At 35.9% G+C, this 13794-nt stretch overlaps 1 protein-coding gene and 1 long non-coding RNA gene across 3 annotated transcripts in view; one reads left to right on the forward strand and one right to left on the reverse strand.

Moving 5' to 3' along the window:
• LOC112497238 (putative disease resistance RPP13-like protein 1) overlaps window positions 1–13794 on the reverse strand; it is an 82000-nt gene that overhangs the window by 11963 nt on the left and 56243 nt on the right. Inside the window, exon 2 of one of the 2 annotated variants that reach the window (XM_052442020.1) lies at window positions 4618–6649. The exons of the other annotated variant lie outside the window; for it this stretch is intronic. Coding sequence (XP_052297980.1) covers window positions 4618–6649 — 2032 coding nt within the window. The remainder of the gene's footprint in view (window positions 1–4617; window positions 6650–13794) is intronic. 2 annotated transcript variants of the gene reach the window in all.
• Window positions 1–13794, forward strand: part of LOC127902573 (uncharacterized) — a 78359-nt gene that overhangs the window by 11292 nt on the left and 53273 nt on the right. Inside the window, exon 2 of the long non-coding RNA XR_008054988.1 lies at window positions 4254–4607. This is a non-coding gene — a long non-coding RNA (uncharacterized LOC127902573). The remainder of the gene's footprint in view (window positions 1–4253; window positions 4608–13794) is intronic.

Consider the following 13794-nt stretch of genomic DNA (forward strand, 5'->3'; position numbering starts at 1 on the left):
ATTATAATAATTTCAGTTTTATATATACAAAAGTGAACAGCTCTTAAATATATTATTTGATAATGACAAACACAACAACTCACTCCAATAAATCTCGTAATAAAGAAATGGTCTATATTGCAAGTCTTTTTAGGACGCATTCAAAAAGAAAACATAAGGAATGGCGTTGCAAGAATATGGAATCAGAATAACAGTGATACAAAGAGAAAAAAAGGGGATGGTCGGATTGCTTTGTTTGCAAAATTATTGATGCGGGGGTCTACTTGCTTTTAATTCACTTTATTAATTAATTAGCGAACCAAACATGTAATCATTTAAAAAAGGATCACTGGCCCTAGCTTACAAAAGATGAATTTGTAAGACATATTAGTTTTGATGAAAATGTAGTGTTATTAAGTTATGAATTCATTAACTTAGAGGTATTAATATTTACTAATGATGGTGATTAATTTATTTAACTTGTCATAGTCTTCAATTAACAATGAAGTGAAATCAATTTATGGAAAAAAAATAATAAGTTTTTTACTTTTTAAGATTTTAATTCTTAGGATTTCATTTTGCTCTTTTTCAATTATTGACGTTGTCGAAGAGGGTAATAAAAGCTTGTTGAATTTCATCAAAGACTTGTATCTCATCTCACAAATTGGCAATATCGATTGGCTTCTTTATAGGTGAAGCCATCACGAATTTATCACTTCTTTCATATTGATACCCATAAATTTCAACCTTATTTTATCTTTGATGCACAATCTAACTTAACAAAAATAGTATTCAAATTGTCACAAAATGTTTTTTTTTTAAAAAAAAAATCATATACAATAGTTAATTTTTCTTCTTCAAGTTTTGTATGAAACACTAATCTTGCTCTGTACTTTGGAGTATTTTAATAATTGATGTTAAGATTTGCTAATGTAATTATAGTGAAAGAGAACCAATTTGGAAAAGTGAATACTTAGTAGTGGGAGTTCTATCCTTTGGGGTTTAATTAATGTTTGATGTTGTTTCTGTTGGCCTCAGCTAGTTGTTAAGATTTCATACCTTTTGTTGGTTTTTCATAACTGTGACCTAAAGCTTAATGTATACTTTGATAATTACATAATCGGTTTCTTGCTGATACTTGGCTTTAATTTATAAACCTGAGGCTCTTTTGGGAGTTGGGAAGATTTACGAAAGAGGAGTTTCTGATTATCTGGTTTGTTCTCTTTATGCCTACAGAAGTTGAATTCACTCTATGCATGAATTTATGATTCTTTTAGAAAGATTTTATTCTTGAGAAAGATTTGATGAAATTGAAGCATTATAGTAAAGCGTACCACTGGTAAGCTTGATTCACTTTTTTTCATTTACTACCAAGAGGTGCCAACAGTTCATGATGCACAAAAAGAGGTGGGGAAAAAAAGAAATCTTCTTGCTAGATACATAAATTTAATATTTGAATCATTTTCAACCAAAGAAATGTGCTGAAGAGCACCATTTTCGTTTATATCAAAGTTCAATTGCATCTTATATCATCTGTTTCCATCTCCTTTGTGGTAAATAAAGTCCTTGGTGATGACAATAAGAATCACAGAAGAAGTTAATTTCTTATCTGGAGATTTTCATCATAGTAGTTCATTGAAAGTGAAGGCAGCTGAGTACTCCTTTTTCTGATGCAGTCTGTCCCTCTTTGGTGTGATTATTTGAAATTTGCGCAAGAATATGATCCATCTATACGAGAATGTGCCTAATAAAATATCACAAAGGTGCCTAATACAGTGAAATTAACATATTCAGCTCATGAGATTGCCATTATATATATTGAAAAAGAAATTAATATAAGAAACTGAAATTAATTGACACTGGTTCATGATGGATTGTTAGTTGTTAATTATGATGGGAATATAATCTTGGTCTTTTAATTATCATCTAGCTAATGCATGTGCACTTTCATTTGTGTCTATCACTGAAGAATAAAGTTGCTTGATTGAACATCATATGACAGAAACTCAAAACGCAATTTCATTGCCCGAGCATACCATGCCATATGTGGCTCAAAAGTACAATTAACATTGAACGTTCAGCTAGCTAGCTCGTACTAATTAATTTATAGGATTGCTAGTTCTTTATGATTCACTAAAAGAGAAAATATTTGACAATCACGAGAACAATAACAATTCACTCCCATAAACAACATAATAGATACATGGTCTATATTGCAAGTCTTTTTATGATTTTAATTAAAAGAGAAAATGCAACGGACATATTATATATAATTGAATGTTCTCCTTGATAATTAGTCAAAATAACGCCAATATGAATAACTAATACAATCATCATAATTATCCGATTTTCATTTTAATTATGTCCAACCATGCTAATTTAATAAAGAACACTGACCGAATACATGAGCATTTATATGTTCAACAAATTTGGCTGAGTATGAAAAATATAAGAGCTACATTTATGCTTTGTGTTATTAAGTAGGACATGACCATATTATGTTGCATTTGTCAGAAAACTGAAAATTATCGAAAAGGATCCTAAAAGAGATGTGTTGAGTTGTGAGCTTAAAAATGAGTTTTAGAAGTTCCTGACATGTCGGTGTGTATCCTTGATTGTGCATGCCCTGTCGGTTTCTGGATGAAACAGAAGAATATGACATGTGTGTATTGTCTTTTACTTCCAGCAAGCACGTGATTTAAGTGAATCACATGTTCTTCACGTGATTTGACATACTTTATACGGATTTAGCAGTTGTTTTGGTCACTTATTGAAGCACGAGTTAAGCACGTGATTCAAGGTTGTTAACTGACCGTTATAAGGTGGAAAATTCTGGGTTTCTTACAACAAACCCAGAGGGCATCTGGTGAGTGGAAGCTGTTTCTAGATTCTTCATGATCTGTATATATAACACAAAACTACATGCATGTCAATTGCTTTATGTTAATATTGTTACTAATGAGGCAGCTAGTAATCCCTTTGGTGTAAATAATTAACTTTCATATGCACAATATTTAAAATAATCACCAAACAACAATTCACAAGTTACATTACACATAAACAAAATAAAACTAATCTAGCAAATTCAATCATAATAATTTGATTTTCATTTATATTAATTATTTCCAATCATGCTATTTTTTTTTTAAAAAGAACACTCCAGTGTTTATATATCCAACAGGTAAAATTTCAAAACAATATTTGCTAAAGTCTGATGAAGAGAATATACACGCACACACATATATATAACCGTACAGCAGAATGATAAATAAAAGAAAATGAAGTTTCAACAGCTGAATAATGCATTTTATTGTTTAATTAAAAAATTCGAAAACCCATTGGCCATATATACATGATAAAGACTCACTGAAGCCGAGCCATATTAATTTAAATTAATTTTCAATTGAGATTTAAATTTTGAAATTACATACACAAACACGCCCAATTTAAAAAAAAAAATAGTAATTATAAAATATTTCAGTCATTTATTACAACATAAGGTATATGGGTTAACAAGTCCCAATATTGTCCTCCATCCTTTCTGCACTTCTCTGTTATCAACGGACAACTCCAGATCTGTAATTGCAAAAGTGAGGAAGGCAGGCCCTTCTCCGGAAAGTATTTGAGCTTGGGACATCCCCAGAGAACCAATTCAATGAGGTTTTGAAGATCAACAATTGAAGAAGATAGGCGTTCCAGATTTGGAAAATCTTCAATCCACAGAGATGTTAGAGAGGCAGGAAGAGGAAGCGCGGTCCCTAATCTTTTGTCCTCTAGTGGAAATGACACCATGTCTTCATCGCATCCACTGATTAAAAGATATCGCAGAGAGGAGAATCTGTGAAATCCCCGTCCCCGCTCAATCATCGACTTCCAAATCTCCATATTACCCCAAATATTAAGTGACTGAAGGTTGGTGGGAAGGCCATCTTCTTCTTCAAGGCTTGGAAGCGCACCTCCTATTGTTAAGTATTGAAGAGAACTCAGTTTGTGCAATCCCTTGGGTAAGGCCTCTAGTCTCTTACAATTAGATATCTCCAGCCTCCTGAGTTTCGCACAAGGCAATCCCCCTTCGGGAAAGGACACCAGATTTCCACAACTCTGTATAGTAATCCCTCGAAACTGCTGGAGATTATGTAAACCACTCGGTAAAATTTTGAGATTTTCACAATAAGAAATGTAGATATCTTCAAGAGATGTGTTGTTGTCCAACCTTTCTGCTATTGACTCCAGCTTTGAACATCCACAAACACGAAGGGACTTAAGAGACGGAGGTAGATTGCCAACTTCAAGGGACTCAAGCGTGGCAGGTAACTCGTTTTTTGAAAATATACATGTCAGTGATGGACAATCCCTAATTTCCAACTCCTCGAGAAGAGATGAGGTGTACCTTCTGCCGCTGCTACACTGGATGCCCTCTTCCACTGTCAAAGTCCTTATATTATCGCAACGGCTGATCTGCAACTTCTTAAGGCTCGATGGTAGCTGGACCGCAGCAATATATGTCAACGAACGACAATGCTCAATATTCAAGATCTCGAGAGACGAATTGGTGTCGCACATCCATGCCTCTGGTAACGATTTCAGCACATCACAATACCTAATCTCAATTTTCCTCAACTTGGAAGGTAGAGCAACCTCAGGAAAGGAAACAAGGGAACTGCAGTTGTAGATTTCTATCTCTCTCAAGGAACAGAGGCTGAGCGATGATTGTGGCAGCTTCACAAGGCCTTCGCATTCGCTCAATCTTAGATATTCGAGTCTGCATGACAACTCACAGAGCTGCTGTTGTTGGTCTTTCTCTTCCTCCGCGACCAAGGATTGAATTTTGGGACAGCTGTCAATCGTCAGTCTTTTGAGAGAGCAAATGTCTTGCAGTAATTCGTTATGACTCTTCCATATATGTGTTTCAATTTTAATATTATTTATCTCCAATTCTTCCAGTTTTGGTATTCGCGGCTTCAATGGCCCTGCGAGAAACACTTGATTTGATGTATCTCTACAAACCATTGAATTCTGTGACCCGATATGATCAGTTGCACTTCTCCGCACAACCTTTTTACATCCACCAATTACCAATTTGCAAAGAGCTGGAAGACTCGTAATTGAAATTGACAATTCTTTGCATTCTTGGATAACAAGCATCTGCAATGCAGGAAGGTGCTCTGGAAATGTTCCTTGCAGTTTAGAACATCTTAAAATGTGAAGCTCTCTCAATTTAGGAAACCGTTCAACTCCCTGACTGGATCCATGAGGAATCCAGTCTTCCCACTCTTGCAGGTCTTCAAAACGAAGAGTCTCCAAGCATGGAAATGGAATTGGAGAGTCATCCCCATAGAACTCTACACCCAATCTCTTTACTCTACTCATTCCACGCACTGTAAGATGTTTTAGAGAGGGCAGTTGCCCAACAGACGGCAGGGCAGTACACATGCTGCAATCTTCAAATTTAAGTGTTACTAAATTTGAGAATGAGGAATCTCCTAACCATGTTGGAAATTTTGTACCTCCATAGCCACAGACACAAAATTGTTCCAGATTTTTATGGGGTTTAAGCATGTCAAGCATGCCCATTTCAGTTTCTGCTTCCCTTGAGGATGAACCATCGGTGCTGCAAGTCCAATTAAGCGATAATTCTTTAAGATTCTTCTTTCCATCCAACCGAGCCTCCTTTGCATCACCAATGTCTTTTACATTCTCTAACTTTGAAATTTTAAGTGTCCCCTGAAGACGTATCAATGACTTTAGCTCTCGTAACCCAGAACCATTGTCTTTTCCCACAGCAAAATTACCCAACGTCTGAAGACGAGTCAGCTTACCAATTCCTAGTGGCATTTCCTCCAAGGAATCTGTATTTGAATTATTGAGATGATGCAATTTGATGAGGTTTCCCATGGCTGCACACAACTTCTTCAGTCGCCGACAGTCTTTTAACAGAAGTATGTGCAAATTGTAAAGCTTGTTAACTGATTCAGGCAAAGTTTTAATCTCAGTTCCAGACAGGTTAAGGTACCTTAAATACCTCCAATCACCAATTGAATCTGGTAGCTCCGAGATGTCGTATCCACGCAAAGAGAAGACCCTCAAGCGTTGGAGTTTGAATAACCTAGGAAGAATGCTACGAGCCAAGTATCCAGGCCAGCTACTTAACAACGTTACTGGTAAAAGAGTTCGCAAGTGTTGGATATCGTACAAGTCCTCAAACCTTTTAACACCATCGTAATCTCCACGAATGTACGACAAATGACGAAGATTTCTTGAAAAACTTCGTTGCTTGTTAACCTCCGAGATATACTCCATTCTGAAGTACATTTCCCCAGCAGCCCATTGAGCAAGGTCATTGACGAGGTCGTGCATCACAAATCGTGATATACTGTTGCTCGATTGCTGGAAAAAAGATCTTCCACGTAGCTCTTGAAAGAACTTTCGACCGAGATCTTCACCAGGATTCCCACTCTCTCCGTGATCCAAGAAACCCACAGCACTCCATAATAAAATTATCTCCCCCTCTTCAAATTCATAATCCTTTGGAAACAATGAGCAATACGCAAAGCATTGTTTCAAAGGTGCCGAAAGATAATAGTAGCTCACTCGAAGCGCTGGCATAATGTCACATCTCTCTTCTTGCAATTCCCATATCTTGGTACTGAGCACTCTCTCCCAATCACATCTGTCATCTTTTCCTCGCAAAAGTCCTCCAAGTGTTTGCGCTGCCAGGGGCAAGCCATCGCATTTGGCCACTATCTTCTTGCCAATTTCCTCCAATAACTTATTTGACCCCAAAGAATGTTGAGCAAATACAGCTAGACAATCATCAATTGACAACTTTTTTAATTGATAAGCTGAGGCAGTTCCCATGATGTCTCCAACCTCTTGATTACGAGTTGTGACAATAATCTTACTTCCCTTCGCTCCAGCTTCAAACGGACGGCTGAGGCGAACCCAATCATTGTAATTCTCATTCCAAACGTCGTCTAAAACAAGCAAAAATTTCTTTTGAGATAACTTCTTCTTCAGCTCCTCTTGAAGCAAATTTAAATCACTGTCATCAATAGTCTGCTTGGTAACGGATCTTAGAATTGTTTTTGTTAGCCCCTTAACGCCGAAATCCTCAGAGACACAAGTCCATGCCTTGAGATCAAAATGATCCTGCACTCGCTTATCATTGTAGACAAGCTGAGCAAGAGTAGTTTTGCCCAGCCCGCCCATACCTATAATAGGAATAACAGAGAATCCACCATCGTTGCTTAAATCATCCCTCAACAGCAGTTCAACAACATCCTTCTTTTCTGTTTCCCTGCCATATACTTTGGCTTCAATCACTAAAGAGGTTGTCTCTAGCCTTTGACTTGCTTTTTTGGACCCTCCAGCTGAACTTTCTTTCAAATCTAGCAAGTCTTTCTGTGTTACAATATCTTGAAATCTGTTGTTGATCTCTTTGATTTTGGACATCAAGGCATAATCGAACTGAATCGATTGTGGAGTAAAAGTGGTGCAGCAAGTAGGAATGAGCTTCCGAAACTTACTTGTTCTTGTGCGACAGCGACTGGGTTGATCCTGAGCCGCAGCTGGATCTCCATTTCCAAGCAGCAACTTCCTCCGGAAAGCCTCAGTTTGAAAATCATCCAACAAGTCTTCAACATCATAAGCCAAGTTCTGAAGCTCGCCAAGCCACTTCTTCACAGACTGATTAGTCGTCTTCTTCTCCTCAGCATCATCAAGCACCGCCTTGATCATCTCCAACATATTCGCCCACTTCTTCAGATTGGCCCGAATTTGCTGTTGGCGTGCAAACAACCGAATGCCCTCTGAAGCTAACTTATTGACCAGCAAATCAACGGACGCCCTAAGGATTGCCTCTCCGATGATTGACATTTTTTTTTCTTTTTTGCCTTTTTCCTTTTTGTTTTGCAAAGAAAGAAACAGAATTTTGAGTTTTGAAAGGCAAAATGAGAAAATTGAATAGAAAGTGTGAAGGGTCAAGCAAAATGTGCGTACCAAGTCACCAGTCACCACCCATTAATAATTTAGCAATTCACCAATCACCAGTCACCACCAGTTGATATTTGTAGGGCCAAGCAATATTAATCCAGTAATGCTGAATGAAGAGGAAGGTGGAATGTATCTGCTACGAACCTTCGCTTTACAAGTCTTCAAAGTCATAACAAACCAAGTTAAATCAAAACGTCTCTCCCTGGGTGTTCAAAGTCATATAATTACTTTATTTATTGATTTAATTTTAATGCTAAAACGAAGACTTAAAAGTACGCTGCAATGTTTTATAATGTTATATTAATGTCGTGTTAAAATAAATTATAACAAAGTTTTAGCCGACAATAATAAATTCTATTTATTTATTAAATATATATTTAATAAAATAATAACACAATTAATATGTTATCAATCAAATAAAAACTCTAATGTGAAAACAAAATCGGCCCCCACCACCATCAATAATTTAGCAAGCTTCACTTTATTACACTAATGAAAACAAAAACAGCCGCTACCACCTTTATGTGTTGCTTCCTACTTAGTACATCTATTGATACGCACATCTACCTAACATTTAGAAAATGGAAGTAGAAATTGGAACTCACTTTATGGCTCGTATGCAATACACGTATCAACATTTAATTAGAGTTCACACACACACACACGTGTGTGTGAGTCTAGTTTTAATTGAGAGATAAATTAAACATAAATACTTAGATGTTTCTAAATGATTGAATAATGATATTATTGGTATTTATAAATTTCTAAGAAGCGATAATTATGTGGGGGACATATATTTATGGTTATAGAAAATGACGGTAAAAATGGTACAAATCTAATATAATAAAAAGGTATAAACTGAAGTAAATTAATGTTTACTTTAAAGTACGTTATAAATATCGCTTTCCTTAATACGTTATTTTCTCTCACCAATTGAGTTATGCATATGGATTAAGCAAATATGCATCTAGGATACAATAAAGCGCTGATTTGTTTGTTTACGTTGTACATCAATGAAAGCAAACATGAATATTCTTGAATATTATAAGCCTACCGAGAATTAATATATTATTCTTACAAAAAAATAATATGTTGGATATTTGATGCATAAAAAATAAATGTTAATTGATGAAATTCTTTTGAAGAAAGAGGACTACAAAAAAATGGTGTAGGATCATTTTATTCATGTCTAATTGACATTTATTTTTATGAATGTGAGGGTATTTTGGTAATTTTATGGACACAAGAGTCGTGTGTTGTGGATAGATGTTCGTTTTAAACTACATTGCGTGCAGTTAGTCGTATTTCACATTTATGAAAAGTAACTATGTTGTTTCCTTGATTAAGAGAAATTGCGAGTGAGAACCAAACCGCAAATATGAACGAAAGTCAAGTTTAGGCATTGTCACTATGAGTGAAATATGCAAACTCATTTTCATATTTTATTATGATTTTAGAGTGTAGTAAACCATATTTGCAAAATAAGATTTTAATGCTCTAATTTAATGATTTCTAGAATAAATTTGATTTACGTATTGGTACATTATTAAAATTTTATGAATATTTGTTTTCCCTATCGATTTTGAGTAAAGTATGCAGGTACACCAATCGACCGACCGATTGTAGTTATTTTGAATTTTTGGCCACGTGATGGCGCTAGGAGAAATAGATGGTATTATGCATGTTGATCATCTCATTTTGGAATGTATAATATATTGTATTATGATGTGATGATTATAGATGTTTAATATATGTTGAAATCAGATATTATAATCTTTTGATATTGGAGATGTTTGGGTGTTATTTGGTATTTTGGATGAGAAGGTTGATTGATGGAACTGGTTATATATTAAACTATGTTAGGAGTGCTTGTATAAATTTACAATTTTGGGATTGTTATATTTATAAGGGAAATAACTGCCGAATTTTTGGTAGAATCATTACTAATTAAATTATTATCAGTCAAGATAGACAATATAAGATAGACCCTCATGCAGTTCGAGGCGAGTCGTCTCAAATCAAGCCCTTTATAAAGCTCACTCACCCCTTGTTAGCTCTCACTCGTTACAAGCATCTATCTATCAATATATCAATCAATGCTTACATTTTCTTTCCTCTTATACATCAAAATGAAGTTCACCTTGGCAACATTGCTGTGGCATTATTATTGTCAATAGTATAGAACGTTTACAATTATCAACTTCTGGTTGACCAAAATTGTAGCGACGTTCCATTCGGAGCCAACTGTGTTGCCTCAGTTAGCGCGAAGCTCTCTTTAAAACCCGATGTTGAAATTAAACCAAAATGAAATCCTCGGCGCAGCAATAACTGTACTGAAGGAACGGGCTATTCAAGCTAGGGAAGACTATTCTAATGCGCATGAAATTAGCAGAGACAGCGATGAGCAGAGCGTGCTCATGCCTTCCATCTACAAATGCACACTTGCTGATCCTTTTATTAGGAAGCTCTGCAAATTGTTGGAGTATTATATGTCCATGAACCACCAAATACCTTTCAAATTCTGTGGGATTGGAAGAAATATAAGCAGGATTAGTCTTACTGAACTCGACTCTGATTGTTCAACATTGTAATGAGGGCAATAGCAAGCCTCGCAGTTTTTAGAACTGGTTTGTACCAAGCTGTATACTGCTTTGATGGCCTTCCAAGCCTATACCTGAAAACAAAATCGCAAATTTGATAAGAACTAACACTGACAGAAGATAAAGAGTACAAAAAGGCAAGCTTAAGCACTAGTACCACCACCAAACCTCTTGATAGTATATGGATGTAGATGCATACCAGGAAATATCTGTCCGAACTGATATGGAAACGAACGAGTATCCAAATTCGATCATCCATTCCTGTATTGCACTCAGATATACTGGTATTCCCCCAACATTCTCTGCCACAGATGAAGACTGATCAAAATTAGCATCAGCACATAATCCACTTGAATCACCAGTTGTCATAATCCCGGACCCAAAGATGGTAATATCATTATCATCACACGGTTTCATTGGGAGGAGCTCCAAAGAAATCAACCGCGAATCTGAGTTGTAAAGTGACCAATTGTGAAGCACTCTTCGAGGAAGCTCATCAGGATTAATTGAATCAAAGATTAAATACTCATCATTTTCCTCCTCGCAGGCAGAGGATAGTCATCAACAATTTCATCCTCATTGATTTTACTGCAGAACTTGCTTGATGAAGCAACTCTCCTCTGAGTTTTATTATGTTTCGTTGATTGCCAATTCTCCTCTTCCTGCAACAGCCTTGACAATTTCATATCTTTATCTTCTTCGCCTCCAGAAGCAGATGAACTAGACTGATAGTTTTGCTCTTCTTCACCAATTCTCATACCTGTATTTATGAGACTGCTGGATGTACTGGTTTCCAGAATAATTGAACTCCCTTGCTTCTTAGTTTCATCCATCAGTGCAAGGAGCAGAGGCAAGTTCTCAAAGATCTGATCATTTTTCTTGGATGTCTCATCTAAACCGATGAGTTGATTATATATGAATCCACCCTGTGAGATTATAAATTCCCTCGTTGATGTCCTGTGAGGAAAATTCTTGCTATCACTCCTGGAACAAAAAACTCCTGCAAGCAATTCATCGACAGTCTGATCAGGGTTCCCTCCACAAGTCCTTGAAAGTTTTTTATAGACCTCCACAGAGGCACGAGCCTTTTCATAGAAAAGGTTATATAGCATTTTATAACTATTAGCAGGTTTAACACAATCATAGTCTGCAGTGACAGTTGAAATCTAAAATACCGGTGAGCCTTCCTCATATCCAGATATTGCCCAAGATTCAACTCGTCCGATATCTTCACATCTAACACCTCTTTCTTTCTGTCTTCCACAACATTTTTCAAGAGGCAATATAAGACCTGAAACGAACAAGTTTCCAACTTCCAACATTTCAACAGACTTTAGGTTTCCACAAGCATCATGAAAGGCAAAGTCTGTTAGCCTTCGATTCGGTCGAATGTCATCCTTCCCAGCAGTCAAGTATATAGCAGCCTTCTCATCTTTCACAACATCTTCCCATCTGTTTTCAACAAGAGATGCCTTTCGGGACAAGCGAAGAGATTTCTCTTTAAAATCTGAACATGCAGCAGCTCTCTTTGGCACCAACTCAGCTTGTGATTCTCATGGGGCTGTTTATATCTTTGGGGTATGCATGATTTCCAAAACTATCAACTTTGAATTATATGTTTCATAATTTAGTTGTTGCTTTCTTGATGTTGTATGCTTATTTATTTATTTATTTATTGTTCATTTGTTATTTCATGGTTATTTTTGGTTAGTTCTAGTATTTTGATAAATTCGCCTGGTCGGTTTACTTCACCAACAATCACCAAAACAACAACAATTCACTCCCATAAACAACATAATAGATACATGGTCTATATTGCAAGTCTTTTTATGATTTTAATTAAAAGAGAAAATGCAAAAGACCTATTATATATAATTGAATGTTCTCCTTGATAATTAGTCAAAATAACACCAATCTGGCTAACTAATACAGTCATCATAATTATCTGATTTTCATTTTAATTATGTCCAATCATGCTAATTTAATAAAGAACACTGAATATATGATTATTTATATGTTCACAACTTTGGCCGAGTATGAAAAATATAAGAGCTGCATTTATGCTTTGTGTTATTAAGTAGGACATGACCATATTATGTTGCATTTGTCAGAAAACTAAAAATTATTGATAAGGATCTTAAAAGAGATGTGTTGAATTGTGAGCTTAAAAATGAGTTTTAGAAGTTTCTGACATGTCGGTTTGTATCCTTGATTGTGCATGCCCTGTCTGTTTCTGGATGAAACAAGAGAATATGACATCTGTGTATTGTCTTTTACTTCCAGTAAGTGAATCACATGTTCTTCACGTGATTTGACATGCTTTATACGTATTTAGCAGTTGTTTTGGTCACTTATTGAAGCACGAGTTAAGCACGTGATCCGAGGTTGTTAACCGACCGTTATAAGGTAGGAAAATTCTGGGTTTCTTACAACAAACCCAGAAGGCAGCTGGTGAGTGGGAGATGTTTCTAGATTCTTCATGATCTGTATATATAGTCTTCGAGGCTATAGCTGAGCCATATGAAAAGCTTGTAACTTCTTAATGTTTGTAGCTTGTTCTTGGTAATTGCTATGACCAGGGAAGTGAGCTAAAATGATATCAACTTTTATTTATGGGCAGGTTAAGAAAATTTTTGAGTTTCTGAAAAATGGCTTCCATGGGATCAGCAGTTCTTTGGATTTATCTTTCGAATATGATTTGGTTGCTGATGAGAAAATTCCATTCCTAGCTTATCTTGTCAGTGTTCTAAATGAGCATTCCTTTTTCCCATATGAGCCACCAGCTGGAAGCAAAAGATTCAGGAATCTGATTGCTGACTTCATGAAATGTACCACCATATTCCACTAAATGCTGATGTGAGAAAACCTTCACCACTCATCTGTTTTTTTACTTCTCTGGACAAGTAATTTTTGTATTGTCTGTCCTAGATTATGTTTTCCCTGATGCATTATTTCAATTTCTTTGCACGTGAAGTCCTAGGAGCTGTTTCCCCTGATGCATTATTTCAATTTCTTTGCATGTGAACTTGGAGCATTCATATTAGTTAGGAGTGAATCTATTGGTCATTTACTTGTTTGTAACAAATAACGTATGAAACAATCTTGTTATTTTTTATTCTCAATATGTAGAGCTCTATGGACCAATTGCTTGTCTTCTGTTATCCTCATTAGAATTTCTTCATACTACTTCCACTTCATGCTATTTGTGATAAGTTGTAATTTT

Source organism: Citrus sinensis, chromosome 5 (assembly GCF_022201045.2).
Source record: "Citrus sinensis cultivar Valencia sweet orange chromosome 5, DVS_A1.0, whole genome shotgun sequence".
Taxonomy (NCBI): Eukaryota; Viridiplantae; Streptophyta; class Magnoliopsida; order Sapindales; family Rutaceae; genus Citrus; species Citrus sinensis.